At 43.5% G+C, this 26,435-nt stretch overlaps 1 protein-coding gene across 1 annotated transcript in view; it reads right to left on the bottom strand.

The window, feature by feature from the left end:
* The window catches only part of SORBS1 (sorbin and SH3 domain containing 1), a 116,421-nt gene that overhangs the window by 9,120 nt on the left and 80,866 nt on the right, over positions 1-26,435 (bottom strand). The window contains exons 13-27 of the mRNA XM_088531405.1: positions 24,997-25,044; positions 24,752-24,881; positions 22,288-22,402; positions 18,945-19,028; positions 15,518-15,583; positions 14,850-14,951; positions 13,477-13,526; positions 10,520-10,677; positions 7,490-9,013; positions 6,680-6,765; positions 5,328-5,495; positions 3,841-3,887; positions 3,637-3,751; positions 3,403-3,528; positions 2,573-2,767 (exon numbers count right to left, since the gene is read on the bottom strand). Coding sequence (XP_088387531.1) covers positions 2,573-2,767; positions 3,403-3,528; positions 3,637-3,751; positions 3,841-3,887; positions 5,328-5,495; positions 6,680-6,765; positions 7,490-9,013; positions 10,520-10,677; positions 13,477-13,526; positions 14,850-14,951; positions 15,518-15,583; positions 18,945-19,028; positions 22,288-22,402; positions 24,752-24,881; positions 24,997-25,044 — 3,014 coding nt within the window. The remainder of the gene's footprint in view (positions 1-2,572; positions 2,768-3,402; positions 3,529-3,636; positions 3,752-3,840; positions 3,888-5,327; positions 5,496-6,679; positions 6,766-7,489; positions 9,014-10,519; positions 10,678-13,476; positions 13,527-14,849; positions 14,952-15,517; positions 15,584-18,944; positions 19,029-22,287; positions 22,403-24,751; positions 24,882-24,996; positions 25,045-26,435) is intronic.

Raw genomic sequence — 26,435 nt, 5'->3', positions numbered from 1 at the left:
TAGCTCCTGACACAACTGGTTGTCCTCAGAAGAGCCCCCGGGTCTCTTTTCTGGGCTCACACGCATGTCTATCTGGGACGGTTTCAGGCAGCCCTCCACAGAGATCCGGGGAGCAGCGCGAGGGCCTCCTTCGGGCTTGCTGCTGCCCTCTCTGGTCTTTTGGAGCCAGCCGTGGCCGCCCGCGGCGCTGCTCGGCTCCGTGAGGACACCCTTGGGGCTCCCAGCGGCCCAGCGAGGGGGGTTAGAGCAGCCCACGCTGGCAGACGGGGAGCCAACAAACTTCTCTTCGCTCTGTGGGGTGGCCTGATAGACACTGCGAGTGGAGGGCTGAGGCCTGGGTGAGTAAGAGGGCAATGGGGATTTGATGGACCTGGGTGTCGAGGAGCCAGAGAGGTGAGAATGGTGGAGGCTGACCGAGGGGGGAGGGCTGGCCGCAGCAGAAGGCGAGAGATAGTCAGAGCGAGAGAGGGAGGCGTCGGACGGAGGAGGCAATGGAGGAGTTATGGCAGGAGTGGTGCTGGGGGACACTCCCACGGTCAGGGCGATCCACTCGGAGGTGATCGCCTGCACCTCTGGAGACAACGCGCGGCGCGCGAAGGGCAAAGGCGGAGGAGTTGGTGTATGGAGCAGCTCAGAGCTGGCAGACTTGAAGGAGACAAAAGCAGAAGAGAAAAAGAAAGAAATGAACAAAAAAATAACAAAGGAAAATACAAAATGACTAAGTGAAAGGGAAGAGAGTGAGAGTGGAGAGGAGCAGATCTGTGACCAAGCACGGTCCGTAAGTCTTCCATAGACAGGTCCACCCTTATGGAGATGGTGCTGTCCACAGCTACTCCAACATAAGTCTAGTCCAAATCTGTGTGGCTTGTATCCTTCTCCAGCCTTTGCCAGGATCCCAGACACATGGTGTCTTGTGGAAGATCCTTAGCTCTCACCACACTCTAGGGAGCAGCTGAAAGCACCATCCATGATGGCAGAATGAAGCATTTGATGGGCCTGGCAGTACTCCCTGTGAAAGGACTCTAAGCAATTCACACTGTGGACCCAGTCAGAATTCACTGCTGCAATTAATTGTGATTGAATCCACCTCTAAAACAAGTAACTCCTGTTCCTCAATAAACTTGCATTGCTAAAGCTATGGAAGAGAAAGGTCTCAAAAGAGCTAAACGTGGCTAGAGCAAACTCTGTGTTTAGAAAGGCAGAACACAGGACCAAATTCTGGCCTCAGCTGTCACCACCAGCATTAGCATGATCAGCAACATTAGTACTTACTGGAGAGTTTCTTGGTTAGGCATGCAGCCCTGCCAAGTTAGGCCAAAAAGCAAGAAGGAAAACAGCTTTACTGGAAGGGAACCAAAAGAACAGCAGAGAAAACAACGACAACCAAAAAAGGTGGATACAATCCCTTCCATTAAAGGGATAAACTTGCAGAGAGCTAGTGGCACGCAGGCCAAGCCCAAACATTATAAAAGCTCACTTGTGGTTCACTTTGACAGAGAACCCTGAGAAGGCAAAAATTTTCTCCAATTAACAGAGGAATATGATAAAGAATATAAATAAATAAAATAAAGAATTAAAACACTCCCTTTAGGGAAGATCCAGACAGACACTGGACATGAGTCATGCCAATATCTTCCATCCATTCTATACCATATTTCCTCTCCTCCTGAACGCAACTCTCAGCAGTCATTCCTTTCAGTCTTGACCTACAAATGGTCTTGCTTTGGTCCCATAGTGAGACAGGGGATGCACCAGAACCTCACAGTCCCCACTCAGAGACGTATGCTGACCTTCAAGGATCAGTATTTGAAGAACGAGAGCAAAACAAAAGGATTCAGAGACTCGTTGTCTCCCTGATACGTTTTCCACAGCAAACATTCTGGGACTCCCTTATTCCCCATATAAGTATCTGCTGCCATTTTGATTTCTGGTTTGAACTGCAGTATGATTTGAAGTGAATGACAGTCATGAAAGATCCCAGACTTGCCACTCTCAAAATCCAAGTCCATTTAGCACCAAAAGCAATTAACAAAGGCCACAATCCTGACCCTGTACCCTAAAATGTTAGTTGTAATCTGAGATAATTAGGAGAAAGGGTAGGGCCTGATTCAAGCTGCTTGGGATAGACAGAATGAGTCAACGCACTATCACACTCCATGAGACCATCTTAAGAATCATAATAAAAAACTCACTCATCACTATGGAGGTATGTAAAGAACAAACACCCACCCAACAAAACTGAATCACAAATTCATCCCATCTGACAGTGAGATTTGTTCAGAGGGCTACGAACTGTAGCCTGACCTGAATTCTCCCTGACCTGAATTCAAGTTGCAGATCACAGGTGAAAAGCTGAGTCTCCAAATTTCTAAATGTCCTAGTCATTAATCTTTCTGGTGCATGAAGCATGACCTTCTCCTGCAGTTGCAGCACACTGCAGGGAGCACACAGTTCTACTGTGCAAGGGAGTAGTGTTAGCAAGAGCTTCTCTCAGCTATTATTTCTCGCACAGCAATGACAACATCCCACAGCTCTAAAAGGCTCAGTAACTGGCAGCATCTAGTCCAAATACCTGTGGTGAAGCCGTCATGCTGCGGTTAGGGGAGAGGGACATTGGTGGGTCAGGATAATCGATGGCATTCTTGACCACAGGCCGTTTGAGCACTTCCACGTAAGTGACAGGGAAGATACCCTGGCGATTGGTGCCGGAGATTTTTCCTTCATACCAATTCTCATCCACGCGTCGAATCAATGTGATTCTTTCACCCTGTGGGAAGAAATGGCAGGGTATTTCATAATTCCAAAGCAGATGGAAGCTTTTAACCTTGCTGCAGCTGATTTAAAAAAAAATCTCTGGCTCACAGCCTCTCTTATTCCCCAGTTATGCTGCCAAAACCCAAACTCTGTGTGGGAATGATATTTTTTTTCTGTTCAGAGAAGGAGAAAATGTAAAGCTTTTGGTGTTGTTTTGGGATATCTTTGAACTTAGGCAGGGTACTGTTATGCTCGTCTCACATTTTCAAGACCATATTTGCCAGAGGAAGTGTTAAAAATGAAAACCAGAGTCTTCAGTCTGACAGTGAGACCCTTGTCACCAAATACATATCCCACCTAGCAGAGCCAGGCTTCCAGCACTGTACTCAAACCACCTTCTCAGCTAGCCCTAAGGAAGCAAACAGCACTGCTTAAGCCAGCCTGCCTGCAAAACCCTTCCTATAATGCACTACATCATTGTTATGAGATAAACACAAGGGTCATGTGATGGAATCATTCCAATTGAAATGTTTAGGGAAAAAAGTGCTAACTTTAGTAGAGAATTCATTTGGAAATGTTGCAAGCTAGCAGCATTAACAACCTTCAGCATGTGTCTGATTTAGTTCATCAGCTTGCCAACAGTCCTACCTTTCTGAAGGACATTTCCACTTGGGTATCCCCATTGAAATTGAACTTAGCAACAGCATCTCCATATTCCAACACCTGCAATGGTGCTGACTTTTTGGGTTGAGCTTTCTCAGCTGGCGGAAGTAGCTGGAAGGAACAAACAAAAACAAATGAGGGACAGGAAAAAAAGCTCAGAAACTGGTCCCTGCCAGAAAAGGAGTGGGCAAAGGGAACACTTCCAAGGAAAGCAGCTACCTCAATGTATGATCGTGGGAAGATGCCAACTCTGCCGTGGTGTTCACCTTCATACCAGTTCTGGTCAATCTGCTTGTAGATGTAAACAATATCTCCTTTTTGCAGAGGAAGCTCCCTGTTAACAATAAAACACAAATGTTGCCTCCTGGGATGCAAAGACAGAGAGAAAAAACACTCGAGGCAGTCGCAATGAGCTGTACTCACTTTAGTGTCTGTGCTTTAAAGTCAAACTTGGCTCTAGCAGGTCTCATCTAAAGATCAAGAAAATCAACACATTAAAATAACAATTAGGTTTTCAACTCTCTTCTGAGGAAAAGCACCCAAATTCTTCTACAGCTAACATTATTCTGGGGATGAACTTAAATGCAGGTACTCTGCTACAAGCATGTTTGCAACTGGTACCACAGTTCAGATATGCTACATGGGTCTTCCCCACCAGGGCAAAAGGGACAACTCTGGTAACAGTAACTAGGAGCTCTAAAGAAAAGGGACCTAAAAGGAGTAAACTTTCATATGTGACAAACCTTGCTGGATGCAACAACTGCTCCAGTAACTAGTTACTGGGCCTTTGGGACCAACTTTTCTTGACATGCAAAACAGAAGGCAAAATTTGGTGGCTGCAAAAAAGCAGCAGGGTTTTATTTGATGTGGCACTTACTAACCCTACTCAATCCTGCAAAGGGACCCAAGGAGGTACCTATATCCCAAAGGGGAACCTGTCCCAAAGAGACCGGTCTCAATGGTAGGGAAGAGACAAAGGTGAGGAGAAAGTATGACTAAATTAAGCAATGTGTCAAAAAAAAAAAGTCTTCTGCGGGTATAAAACCAAAGAGGGCATGTTGGTAGCAGGCCTAGGCATTAAAACATGATTCACTTGGCTGGGCTTTTAATGGCTTTTAAATATTCAGGTAATTTTTAAGCCATGAAGGTAATAAAGCATAAAACAAAAAAATAGTTGTATTCACGTGGCATTAAAGAATTTGAAAGCGCTATATAAACAAAAGGCAGATAAATGCCTTCCATTGTCATGGAAACATCATGGGGTGAAACACGGCAGCAGTTAAGTGCCATGGCAGCCATCCATAATGCAGGGAATGGGGTTTGGCTGGGACACCAAGCGTCACAACCAGCCGCAGTGCCAAGTGCCTTCGGCTCCAGGGAAAACCCTCCATCTCCTCCTTTGTCCCTTTCACAAGGGCTGATGGTGGTGTACTTGGTGAAACATGCTGGCACTTCCTCTGATTGTTTCTAGAGGACATTAAACATAGTTCAAGATAAGAAACAATCTACTTCTACAAAAATCTATGAGAGTCACATGGCCAAGATCAGCAAGACATGAAGATTCTAAGCATAACGCAAAGACAAGAAGACGATGTAAGAATATGATGCAGAGGATGTAAAATGCCTTTGATTCACTAAAAGTAGCTGATATTTAAAGACATGCATCACAGGTGTGCACCAGCAATTCTCAGCAGGCATGCTTTAACATATGCAGCTTGGTATAGAGATATCAATTAATTTACCAGGCGTAAGAGTCAAAGCAGTTCTAAATGAAGCCAGAATGGGAAAGGGGAAGGGGGAAAAAAAACAAACAACATTCTCTGGAGAGCTAATGTCGGCCTAAAGCGCAACATTGTGAGAGGCAAATATTGCTTTGGGTCAAGCAGCAGACTGAGGTAACTAAAACAGACCTCTGACCCAGATTTCCTCTTTGCTGTATCGTCTATATTTAGGAGGTCCCCAAATCGCTCATTAGTGATAAATTGATGGTGCGTTGGAATAACCCCTGTGTGCCTTCTAGCTGCAATATCAGCTTCTTCTTGCTCACGTTTAAGCCGTCTCTGGTCCTCTAAAAGTTTCTGCCATAAAATTGCATAAAATGGGCGGTAAATCATCTAGTTTAGGGCATTTGACAGCTGCCACAAATGTGACTTCAATAAAACTTCTGAGGTCCCAGCAAATAGCTGGGGCTTTACAGGAACACAAAACACCGATTCTGCTCACTACACAACAGCTCCTCTTTGATTTAGTAAGCATAGAAAGTACATAACTGTGGTATATCTGAAACACAGCTCAGAGAGGACCTGATCCAAAGCTGATGGATGTCACCAGCATTTTGGGTCAGGTCCTGAAAGTTTCTAGGATAAGGGGGAGATTTCTGATAATGCAGGGGGCTGGATCCAAACATCCTTTGGCCAACAAGGAGTTTTTCTCATTGACTTCCATGAGTTTTCTTGATGGATTTTGGGGGTAAGGGGGTTGTTAGCTGTTTCATGGGAGAAGACAGCAAAAACATATTTTTTCACATCGGAATTAAAAGCAGGTCTTATCATATTTCAAAACACACAGAAGTATTTTTTAAATGGAGAAGGATAATGTGTTTATTCACTAAAAATACCATTTTGTTTAATTTTCTGGTCTTTTCAGACAATGAAAATTAGCAGCTTCCTAGAAAACAATTAGTTTATTACGGTTCTAATACAGTCAGAGCTAATAAAAAAATGCATAGATTTCTTAATATTTCAGCTTAAATGTACGTTGGCCAGCCATTTCCGAAGGGAATGTTACATTTTGTATTCAACAACTTGAGATACCATGAAGGATTCTAGTTTTCACTCAAGGGGCGAACTTCGTATTTTCTAACAGCTTTAAGTAGCTTGCGTTGACTACTCAAAACTGAGCTGCCCACAAGACAAGCCCAATCTCACCAGTTTGATTAAAACTAACTCAAATGGCTTGCTTGGAAAGCAATAAAAACATATTCACTTATAGAACAACCATTTCGTCCATGAAAAATTGATGTGTTGTATTACATCTCACACATATCTCCAACCTTGTTACATTCTTTAAGGTCCTTATATACCATCAGGTTCATTTTAAACGATAGATAAACTAAAACACAGACAGGTTATACAGTAAATCAGTAGCAAAGGTGGCATTAGGACTCAAACATACTAGTTCCAACTTCTTGCTCTAACTTCCAACATAATTCCTGCATGTGACGCTGTTACTATTGTTCTCAGGCTATAAAAGAAGGCATTACCTCCTTATCATCATGACGTCTGCGGATAATTTCTTCTGGAGTTTCCATGTAATCAACTGGTGCAAAATGCCTTGGTGATTCTGAATCTACTTTGAAACAACATAAGGAAGTTAAAATACACATGGATTTATTTAGCATAACCAGAAAGGAAGAAAAAAAATTTTTTTTAAACAATTTCTACTATGGCAGCAAGAATTCTCAAATACTGTTGACCAAATTGTCAATCAAATGTCAATATTTTGTCCATTTTCATTTTTTTCCCCTTTTGGTCTGTACTTCTGAACTTAAATCCAAAAAAAGGGAGAAAATAAAGGTACAGGAATGAGTAAAACCATAAGAACTTTGTGAAGAAAAGATTTGCTGCCAACAAAATAGAATTTAACATCTTATTATTGAGAAAAGTTTAACACACACACACACACACACATACACAACTAGACCTTGAGAAACTGCTCCTTAAAGCAAATCATCTGGGTTTGTTTTATGTTCCCAACTATGCAAATGATATAGTACTAGAAGTATCTCATGTTGAGATTCTTGTATCCCAGGAGTTGCTTGAGACAAACTGCGCCTGATGCGTTTAGAAAGGCAGCGGAAATCGTTTCTCAGAAGTGCAGCTGTTAACAAGTCCTGAACATAAATTCTCAGCAAGACACGCAAAGGACGTTAGACATACTGGAAAAAAAAAAAAAGAGAGTGAGGGGATGCAAAGGTGGGGAATAAAAATGCAGGGGTTGTGAAGGAAAGGTGGGGAGAAAGTAAAGCGAGAAGACAGATGAAGGGACACCGGTAAAGAACACAAAAAGCCACCTCCTAGGTATGTCCCCAGTTCACTTTGCGGGTTGTTGTTTGTGTCCAAGCTGGGATAGAGAGCATATGGAACAGGGTTGCCATTGTTAAAGGAGTCAGGAGCAGCAGCCCGGCCCAGGAAGCTCTCCCGGCCACATCCCACGGCGGGGAAGTGGCTGAGCTTCCCCACAATGTCCAAGGAGGACAGGCGCTCCGGGGCTAGAGGCCTGCTCTGGAAGCACGGTCCGTGCTGGGAGTGGTGACTCTTGGCTCCTACGCTGCCTTGCAGCTGCACGGGGTCATGTGGGCTCTCGGGGCTGGGCGCTGATGGGGTTCCTGGGCAGTCCAGGGGTGGAGTCCTCCTGGAATTGTGGTGGAAGGGTTTTTTCAAGCGGAAGGGGAGAGGGCTCATTAGGTAGACGTTTCTGGGGAGCATGGGCCTGTCCCCGTAGACATCTCCTTTGGAATCAGGGTTCCTGGAGGACTGCTGCTGCTCATGCCTTCGGATGGTAGTGAACCTGGTGTAGGAAGCTGGGCATGTACCTTTGCATCTGTTGATTTTGTATTTCTGAGGCCCATTGAGGTTGCTGCTGCTGCTGCCGCCGCTGTCATTAGATGCATTTGAGAGGAGATCTATCTCATCTGTGCAAGCTGAAAGTGTGTCCATAGGGATGGCATCGCTGACATCTGAAGCTGTGTCCTCCACGTTGCTGCAGGAGCGGGAGGATTTATCTGCCAAGCTGGCAGCATCCTTCTCTTCTTGAAGGGGTTTTGGCAAATCCAGGACAGACTCGGCAGAGTATGCAGAACTCAGACAAGTTTTAGACTGAAGAGAAGTGGGAAATTTGCCTTGTCCAATGGAAAAGTCAAGTGAGGGCATTGACCGGGACCTCTGGATCAGCTGCTCAAAGGCGCTGATACGGGAGGAAACTGTGTGTTTGGGGATCTGCTCTGAATTCCCCTGGCTGAGACTGTGCTCCGTCCTATCCTTTGCCTCATTCTCAAATTGAGATGCAATATCCCTCACGCTGCAGGAAGAGGCTGTGTCCAGATGGATCCTAGACCGGTTGATCTGGTGCATGTCTTTATACAGCATGGTAAACTCCATCCCACTCTTCCTGGAGGCAGGGAACAGGTAGCCTTTCCCAGAGTTGGTGCCATATTCCTGCAGGCTCATGGTGCTGCCAGATTTGATGGCATACTCCTGCTTTGACTTCATCAGCATGTTTTCTATGCCTTCCCCTATGTCTACCATGAAAGCTTTTTTATTATCAAACAAGGCAACAGAGCTACGAAGATTTTCGCAGCTTTGAGCTTTCTCATGAGACAGCAAGATACCCTTCTTGTCCTGCACAAGAGCAGCTGGGGCTGCTAGTTTGGGTTTGAATTTAGAAGGGAGGATTTCAGTAATGCAGGCTTTTGCAGCTGATAAGGGCTTCTTATGTTTACATGCGTGACCTAACATACCGGTATGACTAGTGTTAAAGGTTCGGCTACTAACTGAAGAGGGTGCAGTCATATGAGCATTCCCACCTTTACGATCCACTGGTAAGCATGCAGAATAAAATAAATACAACCTGTTAGCTGAAATGCTAGAAAGCTATTGAAAAAGGAGAGAAAACATGCTTGGATTTCATAAAATGCACTTTTAAAAACAAAGTTCAAAAAAAATAAAGGAGAGCAGAAAGAGAGTGCACAACAAGCTGCGCGTATGGGAGTAGGCGAGTGCTGCTAGTATTTCTAAAATGAGACGCATGGCCAGAAGCAGGCCGGGAGCACTTTGAAGGTACCGTCCTAGAAAGTGCTGAGTATCCTCAGCTTCCAGAGAAGCTGTGGCACCATGGAGAAGGGCACCTCAACACTGGGAAGCATCAGGGTGTGATCAAGAATTCAGAGGTACTAACGCTGCAAAAATGGCTTAATACCGAGCTTGTAATCACACTCACTATGGTCTAACCATGATGCTTGCAAACAGATTATTCCTGGGCGGGAGAAGGACATCAAGGGCTGATTGTGCTAGCACAAGGAGGCCCCATCAGCTGGCCTTGCCCAAGAGCTGCCTGCTAAGGGATTCCCCATACTAGGAATAAGCTGAGTCTTTTCCAGACAGTGTGGTTGGGCCATGTTTACTTTAAAAATCAGTGAGTCAAAATAGGATACTTTTCAGGTCAGATCCAGTTTGGATTCAGTTGTAACTGCAGATTTTTTTTACGTTTGTTTCTGATCTGAGCTCAAACTCAAATGTCAAGGTTCAATTGAAATTTTGGGAACAGTAGTTGCTGTAACAGATTTTTTTTTTTTTTTTGTTCAGATTGTTTGACTCCCTGCCCTACAGGCCTGACAATGCTGAAAAACAGCTGGAACATGGAAACAGAGAGACCTTTTTGGTGTGATATACTATTTTTAGGGAGAGTAGCTCAGAAACCCAACACATTCCTCCCCAGTCTTCTCTTAGGTTGAAATTGGCTCAGAGACGGGGGCAGGAGCGGGGGAGAACAGAGCAGTTTCTGCTGCCCTACTCTCACTCAGACTACAAGGCCGCTGCCACGTTTGCAGTGCCCAGTGCCCTGCACACCCCTCAGAGGCAGGAGGCTGCCCAGCCCATGGTGCCAGGTACGCAAGGGCCGCCAGGCCCGCAGGAGTGGTGTGGCCTGCTGAGATACTGCACTGGGAAAAGCAGGAAAGGCAGGGAGGGCTCCAGCATGATGAGGCCAAGGGAGTGGGTGGGGAGCAAGGCCAGGACTGAGCAGCCCAGAGGCAGAGCATGAGGGCATGGGGAAACAGTGACAGTTGCCTGCGGTGCTGAATGGAGGGAGCGGGTCCCTGCTGGGAAGAGGAACCTGGATCAGATAAAGGGGGCAAGAACAATATTGGCCAATCTGGGACTGAGAAGGAAAAGAGGGGAGATTTGAGATGGCAAAGAGGAAAGACGGAGGAAACCTCAGTCGCCTTGAACCGGACTTCAAACCCTGCAGGAGTTTGCCCTGTATCACCTGGCTTTTGATACCCTGAGCACAGCCGAGGACAGCGGTTCGTGTGCTGCTGACCTACCTTTTGTGGAAGCAGAGCTAGAAGGTCGTTTAAGACCACTCAGCCCCTGCAGAGGGATATCTCCACCTTCCAGGACGCTCTTGTAGATCTGCCTTTCATTCTCCAAGGCAGCCGGGTCCCCCGGTGCAAATTCTGATTCTCGTTTCACTGCTTGGTAGCTGGGTGAACACATGGAGTTGGTGAACAGTTTGCAAAACAGGAAAAAGGGGGAAGAACATCAGTGGGTTACTTCTGTTTGCTGACAGCATTGGGAAAAGCAAAAAGAAACCACGCTTACGAAGCCAGGCTGGACTGTGCATAAGGAACAGATGCTTCAGGCTGGCAGAACAGTCGAACGAGAGGAAATGATTACGTTGCAATTTTGTTCTAGGATTTGCACTGCCCTAGCATTCTGCACCTAAGGGAGCTGTCTCAGCTCAGTCCTGCAGGAAAGAGGTGGTAGGAAAGCATTCCTCTGTTATTTTTTAAATGAGAAAACAAGAGTAACAGAGCAGCTACATGCTTTCCCTACAGACACACAGGAACTCAGTGGCTGTCTGCAAGTAGATGATGCATCTTACAGCTCCCGGTCCTCTCTCCTTATGCACAGGTCATGCCAATTTCTTGGTTACAAAGCACAACTGTGCTAGGCTCCACCTCAACCAACTGAGCCTCCCAGCTAACATGAGAGGTCAAGACTGGCAGGGCAATTCTCCAAGCCCACCAGTAAGGTGCAAGGAAGCAGCAGCCTCACACTACGGACGCTACTGCCAGAAGATTCCCGGGAGGGCACAGCTCTTGAGTCCAGCTTTGCCTCAGCCTTTTCTGTAGGGAAACAGAACCCTGAATTCTAACTACCATACACACGTACAAACAAAAACATGGATTCTGAGATGCATACTAAAATCAGACACAACTGTAATTTGCTAGGCTTTTATAAACTGAACATATTTATTACAAATTCTTTTCCTCAGTTATGAATCTAAGTGCCAGACTGGTCCCACATCTGATTTCTGGAGTTGTTTTCTATAAAAACATAAGCAGAACTATCATGGTATAAATGGCCTTTCCAGCTACGAAGGACTTGCTGAGCAATCAAACCAACTGTGATTTCCTAAGACCTGATTCATCTGTTACCAGTTTTTGTTCATCCTCAGAAAGACTCTTCAGAATAAGATATAGTCTTACACACAAAGCTACTCCGGGGCCAAAGCATGGCTGCTATAAAATGGGTCATCTGCCAAATTCATGGAAAACATTTTGAAAGCTGTTTTACCTCCTGATGTCCATTGGTGATTCAAATTTAAGTGAGTGTGGAGGTGCTGGTGGTTATGCTTGTGTGAGGTTAAATTTGTAAATGTATCTGGTTATGTTGGATGGATACTGTGCTTACAGGATAAACACAAGGCTTTGAAATACATTAGTGGACTGATTATGGGGGTGGAATTGCATAATGTCTGGATCAAAAAGATTTTCATTTCTGGACAAAGAAAATCAGGTCATGTGAGTGCAGAGCCATAAATTACTTTCTGGATAAAATGGCTAATGAAAAACAGCACCAAAGAAAAAGAGTAATATTGTTACTTTTTCAAACTAGGCAATAGTCAGAGACACATCTACAGAGCTATTTTGCTTTATGTGGGTTATCCCAGTCCCTCTGTCAGGATCCTGAGGAAACCCAACCAGTTCCTGCAGGGAATAGCATCTCCCCTGAGTTTCCTCTCCTGGGAGGTGGAAGCATTTTACTCTCCTCATTAAAAACCAAGGAATTTTAATGATCCTCTTTTGGGCAGACACCTAGAGGAGTGAGAGAAGGCATCTGGCAGAGCCCCATCACTGTTGCTTCCTCATCAGTAAGGTGTGAGACTAAGGCAATCTGCAACACTACATGAATCAGGTGGGCAAAGACGACTTTCACCCAGAAGCAAACCTGGTCTGCCTAGCAAAAATAAGATTCACAAGGTTTGTAACTCTTATAGGGCAGTCAGGAATTAGGATTCTCTCAGATTTTCTTTTATTATTTTGCTCTCTTTCTCCCAAAACAAAACCAAAAAGCCATGGGAGCATCTAATTTATAGGGATGAGACAGCCAACAAATGAAAACAGTACTGGTTTTCCTGCAAAATGAATAAAGACAGGAGGGAATGGAGTTGAAATAAGTACAGGAGACCTCTGGGGCAAACCATGACAGGAGGCAAACACATGTGATTTTAATGGGCATCTGGAGGAGAACATGCTTTTCCTAACAATGCTCTCATGCAGAGCGGATCACTGTGCCATGAGGACCGTTAAGTGTCCAGTCCAATTAAAGGGAGCAGCGGGGTCGCAGCAGGGGCTCCACAGCTCCTATAACTCAGCACAGTTCAGAATCTGGCCCTATTTTTTTTTCCCCTTTCATAACAAGCTTTCTCCATTTGCATATTCAGAGTACGCTGTTCATGACCTATTTCTCCACAAAAGGACCACCACATTGCATTTCTGAGAAATACTGATGCTACTACTGCTCTTCCCGCTAAACTCCCATTGCCTTTCATTAACAGCATCCTTCTGATCTGGTGCGCATAACTGGGAACCTCCAACAGGACCTAAATTTTTAATTTGTTTCTGAGTAACAGAAACAACCTCTGTTCTTGCCAGGCAGTAATGTAATTTGCATGAGTTTAGGGACAATTTGTAAACTTCATGAAAAAAGTTACAAGTTTTGCTTGTTTGTTTGTTTTTTTAAACTGCTGTCTAGCGCAATCAGCAATTCTTAACTAGACATGCAATCATTCATGTAATCACTTCAGATTTTACTCAAGATCAAAGAGCAAATGTATCTGGGTTCAGCTAAAGCACACATGTAAGTCTCATGACACATGCACCTCTTCACATGCATCATCAAAAAAATAAAACCAACCCTTTTCCAACACCCTCAACCCTGTCCTACATACTCTCAGACTGTAAAAATCACATCAAAAAGCGATTTGAAAACTTACTAGGAAGACCGGTCTGTGGAAGTTTCCGAAGGAGCAACACCTGCTGTATTCTGCAAAAGTCCAAACAAAGGGGTCATTGAAATACACTTACGCGTGAGGAGAAAAGAAAAGTCTTGCATAAGAAATTTCCCATCTATTGCTGGAGTATTAGTTTTGGGGAGACATTGAGATTTAAGTCTAAATGCAATCTAAGCTGTCAATGTCTCTGCACAAAAGCAACAATTTTCTTGAGCTGCTTCAGGGCAGTGACAGGTTTTAGCACAGCCGATGCCTTTCACAGCGCCTATTCTTTTGTCTGCAAATGAGTCATTGAGAATAAAGCCAAAAGCAAGAAGATAACCAGCTGGGCCATGACCAGGAGACACATGCTTATAACTATTTCCCCAAGCTTTTCCCCCAACCGGTCACTGCCCCCCTTTGCTTTAAAGGTATATTACATTTCTGCAGCACAATACATTCCTCAGCATTCAAATGAATATCATAGCACTAACAGGAAAGCAATTTTCAGTCTAGTTTCCTTACTTAAGAGAAGCAATGCCAGCTGCACAGGTTCAAGAGCAAAAGCCAGTTCTCATCCGCTTGTTTTAAATCCATCTAACACTTCTTAGGCACATTATTTTAAAAAACTGAAGGCAATTTGGGACGAAATGCTATATTTGGTCTCCCTTTGTCTATCTGAGGATTCCTATGTATGAAGAAAAAGCAAATCTTGTGTTTGAAAAAGCAGCTTTTTCAAGTCCTGGTGAATCACCACAGTATAAAAAAAAATCAAAAAAGAAAAAAAGACGAAAAAACGGTGCGTTACCAAATTAATCTGTCATTTCATAGTCCCGCAGCCCTTGGGAACAGCAGCAGTGCCCGACCTGCCCTAAAAGGCCACGGCAAGGTGCAGCTTAAGGAAAATTGTGCAAAATCTCTTGAGAATATCCAAATCGTGGGCAGGCATGAGCTCCTAGCAGAGAGCAGGGCTTGTATGAAGGAAGGGTAGATGGCAGCACGCTCGAAAGGCACGAGATGATGACGTGACGCCAACCAAGAATTTTAAGCTGATTGCTGCTGCCTATTCATGTGAAAAATAGAGAGGGGTTTTTGCAGACACCGAACTCCAAACAAACCCTAAAGGGGGAGTGGGGCGGGGGGAGAGGTTGAAAGGGGGCAGGGGAGGCAGGAAATCACTGCATCTGAAATGGATTTCAAGCCGGATTCTCAGCATCATGTTCTATTATTTCTGACAGCTACACAGCAAGCCATGCAGTCAGAACGGTCAGAACCATTATTTATCCCAACCTCATTTAATAATCATCCAGCAGTGAATAGATTAGAACAGAGAGTTTGGAAACAGGGATTGGCAGCATGAAAAGAATAGGAAATACCTTCTGTAGCTTTTTATCTGGCGCTTTATAAAGCTTCTCCATTTTTTCTAAATCTGCCTCTAACTCAGTCTGGTAGAGGTAGAGGTCTTTTTCTAGATCAGTCTGGTTAAAGAAGGAGAAGAAGAACGGGAAAATAATGCTTAGGGTTAGGGGAAACCAAAGGAATGTTAATTTTGAAAAAAAAAAGCCTTTTTAATTGAAAAAATAGACAAAGATGGTATGGACAATACATCAAAATTTACTAGTAATTAATCAATCATGTTTCAGTCATTACAGAGGTAAACTGCTTTAGGCATTCAACATTTAAGATCAAGAGATGCACAGGCCTGCTAGAATCTAATTCTATGAATCATAAAGTTATAAAACCCACCTGTACAAAAAAAAAAAAAAAAAAAAGAAAGATACTGTAACAATATGCAATATGTTGTTAGTGTAATTATCACTGCAGGTCAAGACAGCAAAATCACCAATCTAAACTACGGCTGATTACGCTTTAGGAATTATTAAATCAATTTACTAGTTACTTAATTGTTAGGCTAATGAGCTCAAGCCCAATTAAAAAAATAATCACTCACAAGCACACAAAAACCAAGCAATGCTACAAAAAACATATCCACACACACATACATACTAGATGTTGTAGTACAATGTACGCGAGACAGAATTACCTTTCTATCCTCTCTAGTAAGGATAGAGCAATCTCCAGGAGTATAATCCCAAATCTTTTTTGGAGGCTGATGGAAAGCAGAGGAAGGAAATGAGGAAATGAAGATAAGGAAAGACATCACAAAGAATATGGAAACTGGATTAGAACAGAGGGAGGGTACAACAGGGGGATTGCATCAACACTGAAAAAAATAGAAAAAAAAAGAGAGAGAAAGAAGGATAAATCTGCTATAGCACAAATATCAAGAGATCACGGGAGGTAAAAGGGAGCATGCATGCAGTCTGGGAGAGGCTGCTCTCAACGCTGTTCAAGGACATTTTTATTTTTGCAACATTCTCTTAGGGATTTTGCACTCTCTAGAGGGAGCCCACGGCTGGTGGTTAAAGCATTCTTAACACAACCAACAGAAAAAGGAGGAGGGAAAAAAACACACAGTCAAAAAAAAGCATTTACTTTGCTCATTCTTCTTTTCAAAGGGGAAGGGTAAAACAAGGGCCTTTCATAAAGGGCAGGGAGAGAGGCTTCCCACCCCCAGCACACTCTGAATACATACCATGTGAACAAATGGCTGAATTTCCAGTGTTGGCATTGTGGGGCAATGAGAATGCAGAGCTGTTATTTTTTATTTCACTGCTTTGGGAGGGGTGTTTGTGAGCGGCTTTGGTGGAAAGGTGGGAAACAGGGAACTTTGGGAACTCGATATTTAGAAATAGAGCCTACACATGAAGATTCAGATTTCCAAACATGATTTTAGTGCTTTATGAATGTGCAGGCAGCAAGGGGAGGGTGGTTATTCAAAATTAAAGACCCTTTTCCTGGTATTCCTATCCAAGTAATGCCATGCTAATATCCGTATCTCACCAGAAATGAGCCTCACTAATACCCTCAAGAGACTTTACTCCTGCTTTGTGAAATGCCAGCATATTTACTGTGCATTGTAGATGGTCCTGCAGATATGCAGGTAGCAAGAAGAGAGGACATACAGCCCTTTTCCCAGCCCCTTCCTTCTGCACCTCGAGCAAACAAAGCACAGCCTGACTGAAGGTCAAGTTCCATGGACGGCTTTCACGGTGCTGGAGGAAGGAGGGAATGAAGGAAGGAAAAATTGAGCGTGTGGGGACTCAGCATCATGCTGAAAAAGCATCAATACTGCAGCGAGTGAACCTAGAACTCCCTGAAACACCAGACGTGTGTCGGCAGGGCACACGGAGCTGCCTAGAAAGGCATGGGTGATGCTGAGTCAGCAGTGCCACTTCATCCGCCCTAGGCTGGCGCCTGCGCTTTGCTCAACAGAAAGTTACATCCTGGTCTTTTGTGGGTGTTTGAAGAACATCAGTCACAACCTCGTAAGACTTGCACTCCCTTTTAGCCAGAGTGGTTCCTGGTCATGTCAGGTAACTGCAAATAAAGTCACAAAACCACGGGAATTCAGGTCTGCAAGTTGTAGGCCTGAGATACATGTAGGCCTGAGCTCTGCAGTGCTGGAAAAACAAAAGGCTAGGCCAAACATAATTTCTTAAAATCCCAGGCCCTAGTAAATGCAAACTGAAATGCTTCATTTAACCACAAGCTAGTCACAAGTGTCTGGTCCTCTGAAGGCTAAAGTGAGCATGAGAGCAAAGACACGTAAAGGGTCTCTTTTGGCTCTGGAGACTTAGCTCAAATAGAGCTTTGCTGAATTTCTGCCAGATTACGGGAAGGGGCATTCTCAGATCCTGAGATGGCATCTTCAACTCCAGTACCTGGCATAATGTCAAAACACAATGGTCCTGCTGTATTCCCGGGTTGAGAGAGCCCATCAGGGAGCCGGCTTGCACGCCTTCGAGCAAGAGGAAGGTGATATGGAAGGTGAAATGGAACGTGAGCCAAAGTAAAAGCAGTAAGAAAGCAGCTTTAATCATTAGTGCCTCGAGAAAGGTGGGAAACTCGCTACCAAAACACAGGTTCTGCTGGAGAACTGGATTGCTAATGCAGTCTGAGACATCCTCTTCCAAAGGAAGATCAAGGCTGCACGACTAAATGCGCAAGCACTTCTAAGGAAGATATACCCTCACTTTTAGAAAGGCCTGAGGGCATAAATGCTCTCTTTTCTCTGAGGTGTGAAGCAGTCAAAGGAACCTCATCCTAGAGATGACAAACCTTCATCCCTTGCAAGGGTGTGTGACTTACAGAGCAGAGAGAGGCAGGTTCCTTCTCACTTTGTGTCTAAGCTCAAACGTTGTCAAGGCTCCTTTTTCAAGCTCAGAACAGAAGGCTCATAGCCACAAAACATGGCAGTCTGTGACAAGGGAGGACTACCTGGCCTCTGAAGACAACTTTTTTCAGCAAAAATTATGCAGTTTAGATGATGCGCTCAGACGGGACACATTACTTAAGGCAACTACATTCAGTGCGGAGGAATTTTGCCACTTCTCAGAGAAAACTTAGTTCTAAGCGAAAACTGTCGTCTGGTGTCCACATACAACTGCCTTTGGAGTCTGTGAAGGTAGTACTGAGCCCTAAAATATACTTTTGGTTTGTTGTATGTGCAAGCAAATCTTAGCAATGTTCAAAAGATTTTTTGCAAAGGCATTTGACAGTTGATCTCAAGGGGAAAGAGGAAACAGTTCCACACTTGAATAAATTTAAGAAGCTGATACTGACACACTTGTGCAATCAAAGCAGACAACAGTATTTAATAATGAATTTAATACTGTTTAACCAGTAAGAGCCAGGCCATAAAATGCTACAGAAGTCCCTTGGAACATTTTCTTCCATTGGCTCTGTCCATTCATATGCTCCTCTCTCAAAATGCTCCCTGCTCTATGAAATAAACAAGCTTTAATTTCTCAGGCTGGAAGAAGATAAAGCAGGGTGCCCTTCACACACAGGGCAATGCAGGTGCATTTGAAAGGAAAGCATTCAGCTCTCAGACTCTGCTCTTCATTTCAGAGAATGGCCAGGGCTGTTTAACACAGACTCTGGCATGTGGGTGACAGGCAGCTATATGCATAAGGAAAGGAGTAGAAAATAGGGTCATGAGCAGTTTATGGATAGCTGGAAATTACTGGCCTACAATTTACAAGCCAAAGGAAGGAAGAAATTAGTTAATTTAATGCTTGAAAGTTCCTTGATTCAAAACTACCTAGCAGGGAATTAGCAGTTCTCCTAGGAAAAGAGAGAACAAGCACCTTGAAAGGGAACTATCATTAATGAGAACGGGGCACTACGGCTACCATTAACAACAAGAAGGCAGGCTGAACTATGGAAAGTTTGTAAACAGCTTCATGGAAGAGCGCTTTGCCGCAGCACCAGGATCAAGGTATGGACAATCACACTTTAAAACGAGCAGGGCAGCTGGTTCCAGGTTTGGAACTTAGCAAAGAGATGTGACAATTGTTAAAAAAAGGCAGGATGACTTGATTGGTCATTGCAGCTATCAAACTTACCGGTTTCCCAAACTCCAATTCCGAAAAGAATTTATACCAAGGTTCATTCTTTAAATCTATCTCTTCTGGGCTTATATCCCGAGTCTAAAGGAATTGGTGACAGGGGAATGGAAGAAAGAGAAGTATAACATTATGCAAAGAATACACAGAAAAGGGACTGTTAGAGATGCAGACTCCATGGTTCCTATTTTGAATTATGGATATTTAGCTTTATAATTTGGAATTTCTAAAGGACCTCTCCCACAAAAGCCATAAATTGCTTTGCAAACACCAGTTAAGCCTAATGGCATCATTGAGAGAGACATGAATATGAACGGGTTCCATTTTACAGATCAGGAGACGTGCACAGAAAAGAGATTACGCAGCTTGCCCAGCATCGGGGGGAACTCAGCGACAGAGCTGGGACCCCACCAGTTCCCCAGTCACACTGGAGCCACTTTCATTACAAAATACAAAGCTGCATGTACTTTTTAAAAAACATTTCTTTAATCTTTAATTGGCCAGATACAGATTTTTTTTTAAAAAAAATTGTATTTTAAGACCTGAATTAAATACTGCAAAATACTGCATCTCTAACAGCACATGAATATGTGAGAAACTCTGTTCTTCACACTGCAAACAGAGTGAAAGGTGGTTTTCTGAATCAAAGGGGACACAATCAGAACGAGTACATTCCTGAAAGATCTCTGAAGGGATGGGTACAGAGACAATATAACTGATTTCTTCACAAATAAATGTTAGAGAGTCAGACAAAACCAAAATGAAGGAAAACCAGACAGGACAGATAACAGTACAGTTGAAGAGAAATTTCCATTTTGATCATAGTATCTGTTTTATGAAACACGAATAGCTGAAAATTGCAGCTGCTTAACAGCACTCCTGGTGATCCACACGTAAGGGAGTAAAGTCCACAGCTCAGCTTTATGAGGTGCCACTCCCCAGCAGACACCTAGTTAACTCCTGCGTTTCTGTGTACCTCCCCTACACATAATGGATCTCAGTGCACCAGAAGTATAAATATGTTGTGTGCAATAAACCAGTTCTCACTGGCGCCAGCTGCCCCATCTCAACACGTGATGAGCCACACAGACACACAGGACTCACGTAAGTGTCCGGAGACCAATCCTAGCGTGACGAGGCTCCTGAGGCGAGGGAGCAGGGGGAAATTCCCAACAGCCCCGCGCTTTACTAGGTGCCCTGCGCTTACACACACACACGCAAAAAAGCTCTAGCAAAAAGGCTCAAAGTTGATGCCTGCAAAGGGGAAATGCTTAGATATGAAAAACAAGCCATTACCATCACATTTGATCTCTAAGGGCTCAGAGAAATATTGGGGCATTTCTCAAAGGCAAAGTAGAAACAGTACCTCAATTTTTTAATTTATTATTTTCTGACTAAAATTACTCATCTCATCATACCACTGTACTCTACTGAATATGATAGAAAGCCCTCTGACACTAATGAAAGTCTCTTCTTTGCAGTGGTTTTGGATCAGACACCTGATAATCAGAGTTCTGGGTATGACTGCCAAGAGATACCATGAATCTCTTGCAGCTCATAGAACCTCCTCAGAATAATGAAGCAAGGACTAGTCATTACACTGTATTACTGTGGCATTTAATGATACTGATAGAGATCATGAAGCCACTATTTCTAGACCTTTCTTCCATGTCTATGATCTATGATTTTGCATTAAAGCTCAAAACATAACTTAATGGAGCTATAGTATCCTCTTATCTTGGATGAGCTCTGTAGAACTTCTCTCAGTTATCCTGGTCATGGTCCTGCTTGTGGCTTTTAGACTCAAGAGCTCAATTAAACACCTGAGGAGGTCTGAACATGTGACCATTACTTACATCAGACCTTTCAAAAGGCTTGAGTGCACCAATGAAGCAGACCTTTTGCCACAAGGTTTAATCCTGTCTGTTTTCTGTGAGACAAAATTACCACTGAAATCATCAGAAAACTTTCTCAAGGAGTGACAGCAAAACTGGAGCTGCGATACCGTATTCAAACCACTCCTCACTGGCCCTTCTTTACTGGGCTGAGCCAATGCCCATGGAAATTCAGAGAGAACTGCTGCTGATTTCAGTGGGCAATGGATCATGCCCTGATTAGGAGCAACTTTTGAAGTCCATGAAGTGATACAGGTGTGAAGAGAATTCGGCTGCACGATCTTCAAAAAGTGACTGACTTTGGTTATATTTGGAGGAAAAGAAAAAATACTAAAGCACCAACACCATGTCCCAGATCAGACTTGATTCTATATTTCTACTGATTTAATTTTCACAGACACACTCTTGTGTTTCAGAAAAAAAATCCATGTTACATTTTTCAGGACCTCTCCTCCACTACTCTGTGAACAGATCAAAGTTTGAGCTGTTAATGCAGAGAGTCCAGTTTGTACTCTGAATCTTACAGTCAGATGGTCCTCCCTTCTGAATCCTCCAAATTAATGTCTGTATAGAACAATCACACTTGTAGGTACCAAACTAGTTATTTAGTAACCGCCTCACTCAGTATTTTTCAGCACTGGCAGTGTCACACTTGTTCCACTGAGGGTCACCTCAGATGAGCTGTGGTCACTTATGCAGGACTGGCTGGTGGGGTTAGCACCACGTCCTTGCCTTGCCAAGCATCCTCAGCCAAGCCTGGAGAATGGGACTTTTGTATGTCCCCTGGCTGTTGCAATTCACAGCACTGCTTGTTAACTCAAACTGAAACTGGTGCCAGCTCAGTTAATACTCCAGGTTATGCCTCAGAGTAGCTATGGAACCAGCTCATACTCAAATCCTCCAGCCCTGCCACAGAAGTGGTGAGCTCCAGCAGAGGAACAGGGCAGCTGAGGGGAGACTGCATTTCTTAAAGCACCTCAGCAGGTATCCCCATAGGGTACAATATGGGCGCTTAAAAATTAGTTATGGGTTTGAAGGCAATGACATAAGAGGAATAGAAATAGAAACTGAGCCCGCCTACTTCATTACATAATGCCTTCTTGCTACATCAACTAATGCTGTGCCCTAGATAAAGTACAGCTGGCAAACCAGCTGCTGAACAGGTCACAGTGTTAAACATGGATTAAAAACTAGGGTTAGTGATCCATACTTAACACAGAAAACAGCACACCCAAAAAGGAATAAAAAGCCTCTCAGACTCCCTGGACCTTGCTTTACAGAGAACGACAATGTTAAAAGTTATGCAAAACAGTTTCAGAACAAAATATATAGGAAATACACAGGAACGTAAGCATAAGGAATCCTATTGAAATGGGACTGGACAAGCACTTGGGGAGTGCACTACAACCACGGGACCAAGGCACAGACTAGGACAAAACAAACATTACCATCTTTTCGTTGTTCAGAACCGAAGACTTTCCTGGCTGATAGTCATAAATGCTCCTGGGCTCTGCACGATATTTTCTAGTATCCACCTTTTTGTCGGGAGGCTCCCAGTCAGTCCTGAGGAAAGAAAAACCAATTAGCCCAAAAAACGGTGGTTTCCATGGAGACAAGCTCTTTCCTTTGACAGGCACATCCCCCGTTAATCCTGGTTTAATCAGGGAACTTTTTATAACCGAGGAAGGAAGCCTGCTGCAAGATGAAGCGGATCGATAGGGCTCTGGACATACATTTGTTTATTTACAGCAGGTGGAGTTTGATGTGGCTCAGCTGCTGAAGCCACGGAAAGAGAGAGGGGGGGTTCCTCCAAGTATCTCTAATGAACTGCAAACCTCCATATCTTTCACTATTGGAAACAGCTTGGCAATGGCTTCAGATAAGCTCACAAATGCCAGCAGGTCCAAACTTCAAGTTGAATGCAGGTTAAACTTCTTCGTTCTGGCCATATGGCGGGGTGAGGTGGCCTTTTCGAGAAATGTGAACCAACTAGCTCAGAGCAGTAGATATAAAAAGGGCTAAGAACAGTGCACTAAATCCAAACAAGCAACGCTTTGTGATATGCCCACACGGGCACTCTTCAGACAGTATTAGTCACAAAACATTCAGGATTCACATTCTGTCATGTCCAGTTCCTCCTTGAAAAGTAGTATATTCAAACATGTTATGCAGGACAATCAATGGCTTTGAAAAAGCCCAGAAATCAGGTCATTTAACCTTGCCCATGCCGGCAACTAATTCAGAATTTTCTGTTAACGCGGTCCCCTGGTTTGGCACTGAGGTGTGGATTTATCTCACCTAGCATTCACCATCCAACAGTGAGGCATCTAACCTGAACTGCTACCCCATGCACCCTACTGACCTGGTGTAGGATGAAGCTGCCCACTGAGATGCTCAGCTTTCTCCACTGGCTTTGGAGAGACACAGCTGACTAATTCTTTGTTTTTGTTATGGCAAGATGACAGGCAGCATGACTGGCCCACAAACACTGTGGGGACTTCAAGGAGGCTGCCTTCTGCTGCTTACATTCAACATGACTGCATAAATATTCCAACTGTAGAGAAACATCTCCCTGGTGAAACATTGTTGTTTTATCACTAAATAACAGGAAGAACTAATTATTCTAATCCTTTCACTCATAAGAGTGTTCTCAGAGGGCCAGGGTACTATGTATTCAACTGCTGTGCAAGGAAGAGCTGTTCTGTCAGCAAACTTGGTCTCCTGATCTGGTGGTCTGCGATGCTCACTGAATTGGCAATCTAAAAGTACAGCATTCTTCATCTGAGGCTATAAGCGCAACGTAAGAGGATGCAGAAAACGAAGGAGAGAGGAGTAGTTTAAAAGCTAGGAGAATTGGGCAGTATGTAAAGTATTCATAGCTGTTTTGCTTTCCCTCCTTTTGATAAATGCATTCACTACTGTTATAAAGAAGTTTAAAATACCTGGTAACAAACAAAACAAACCAACAAAGAAAGGAGGGAAGTCAACTTGAAAGATAGGAATTAACAGAGCTAACTAGAACCTGCTTCCAATAAAATCCATCTGGGTAGTTCTTAAGGATGGACAATGGAAAAAAATTCCTATCAAGACTCAAGCTAAACTAAATTTCTCCTTTTCTGTAAGTACTGCTATTTGCTTATATTCTAAGGCACCTCCATGGTGCTACACGGAGCTGAGAGTTTCCACTGTGCCTGTGCTGTGGCAGGCACTGCACAGACAGGACACACAGGGACCACAACTCACCCCAGACAGGAAACCAGCTACGTGACAGAGAGGGTGATGCCTGCTGAAAAAGGCAGACACAGCGGGAGTTTGAGCCGTGACAACAGAGGAGCTCCCCGGTGCCCACCAGAAAAGTTGTAGCTACAATATCTCCACATCCTCCCCAAAAGTTGAGCTGGAGTTGTGCACTGTTGCAGTTCAAACGGCTGCAGCGACCTGGTTCAGGGACGGCACGGCGACCACCCCCAAACCACTCGGGCTATCAGCTAGTTGACACCAATGTGGTGGACGGCAAATGGCGTTTATTGATGGGTAACAAGGTGTTATATAGCTAGGTTTACAACGTCACATCCGTCTGCTTACACCATAGACTAAACACTATTGGCTATTAGGGGCCCTATCTTTCCGTACAGCACGATATCTTCCGGCCGCCGTTCCCTAACTATCTGCAACAACTTCCCCCCTCCCTATGCATAACAAAACTAGCTAAAATACAACTATCTTATTCTTATTACTATCTTATTCTATTCTTATAGTTATACCAATCTTAAAATCTGAAACAGTGCACCTAACTTTTGCATATTTGTCCCCTTCTTATGAAACTAAATTTTGCCTCTTTGCTCCCTTCCAAATTCACAGCTGGAAGAGATGCTCACAATATTGATCCCAATAGATCCTGATTCATGTTACCTTTCTGGGGCTGATTTCAGCGATGAAGTACGAGCTGGCAGTGGCAAAGTAGCAGATCTCTTAAAAACCTTCTCTGAGTCGATATTGTCCATCTCACTCCGGGAGCGGGGAACTGAAGGCTGGGTTCTTGCTGCAGAATAAGTTAAACATAGAAATGTTGGTGAATTGGACAGGAGGCTGATAAAAACATTCTTTACTTGCCCTTTTCCGTTTGAGATATTGCACAAGAAAAATGAATTACTTACTGTCCTCAGAATAGGAGTAACGAGGAGAATATGAATCAGAATCTTCATCTGAAAGACAGAAGCATTTTGCAAGTGAGCTGAAAAGGCCCCTGAAGAAGAAACACCAGAGACTTTTCTCGTTTCTTCTGCTAATACATTGGCCGTGAATTCAGAGAAATTTATTCAATACTTACAATTGAGAGAGAATCCTAGAAAAGAAAATCCGAATGAGGTTTAAATTGTATTTAAAAATAATTGTTGGATTACACATAAATATTAATGTAGTACTTGCTCTAATACCTTCCCCTAGGCTCTCAAAGCACTTTAAAAAAACAACCACTTTTTATCACAAAAGTCCTCCACAGCAAGTATTATTAGATCTGCTTTATCAAAAGCTGAAAGATAAATTGAGTACCTAAAATCCAAAGTACTTGCCTAGAATAACCTACCAGGTGCTAGACACAGTAATAGAGCAGAAGAGTCCTGCTCCCAATCCCATATGACAATCACTGGGCCTTCTTCCCTGTACTAAATATGTCCACCCACTCAGATTCTCTTTTAAGTGCAGATAATGTTCCTGGCATGAAACACACATGAATACTTGCACCAAGAGACTGTTCTTGTCCTGATGAGCTTACATTTTACACAGGAAAGATAAGTCTACAGAAAGCACTAGTGATACTCGAGCACCTCAAAACCAGCTAGCAAAGACACAACTCAGTGGCATGGCCTGGACTCCACATTCACACATAACTTCCTCTCATTGATAGCGAGTGTTGCAGTGCACTACCAAGCTATATTGCTTCCAAGATCAAACTGAAGCTTTGTGCTATGGAATTATTTACTCCTCATTCAATGCTCCAAAGACAGATGTGCTCCAAAACAGGGTGGCACGTTGGAAGCTTTACCACAGACGAGGCCCAGAGAGATTAGTGACTTTACCCACAGAGATCATCATGCGTCTGTGAAGAAACAACTAAAAGTTCCAAGTATAAAAAGACAGAAAAGCAAAATATACAAAGAAACCTGAAGGAAAAGCAAGCAAACAAAACAAAACAAAACAAACAAAAAACAAAGACAAAAAAAACAGACTAAAGAAGTGACATCAATCAATCACTGAAAAAAAACCTCAACTTCTCTCTGAAGAGCATCAGTGATGCCCTCCTATTGCACTCCTGCACCCATCTTCCTCTACCTGAAAGTCTACTTGGTTGCAGCTCCAAACATATGGTTATTAACTTCATAGTGCCTATTACATGCTTCAGGCTAAATAATCGTAAACATCTATTTTCAGGCCAATTTCCACATTATGGACCCAAATGAAAGAAAACAAACAATTACATATTTAATGTTATTATATGGGATTGTTGAGAAAGCTGACTTGCATTCCTGTATAAAAGATTTGTTTTCAGATAGCATAACATTTGGTATATCACAAAACTATCTCTACACATGGGAAA

Source organism: Tinamus guttatus, unplaced genomic scaffold (assembly GCF_059628265.1).
Source record: "Tinamus guttatus ecotype Peru unplaced genomic scaffold, ASM5962826v1 Tinamus_guttatus_pri_ptg000416l, whole genome shotgun sequence".
Classification (NCBI taxonomy): domain Eukaryota; kingdom Metazoa; phylum Chordata; class Aves; order Tinamiformes; family Tinamidae; genus Tinamus; species Tinamus guttatus.
This window is presented reverse-complemented; position numbering and strand designations above follow the sequence as displayed.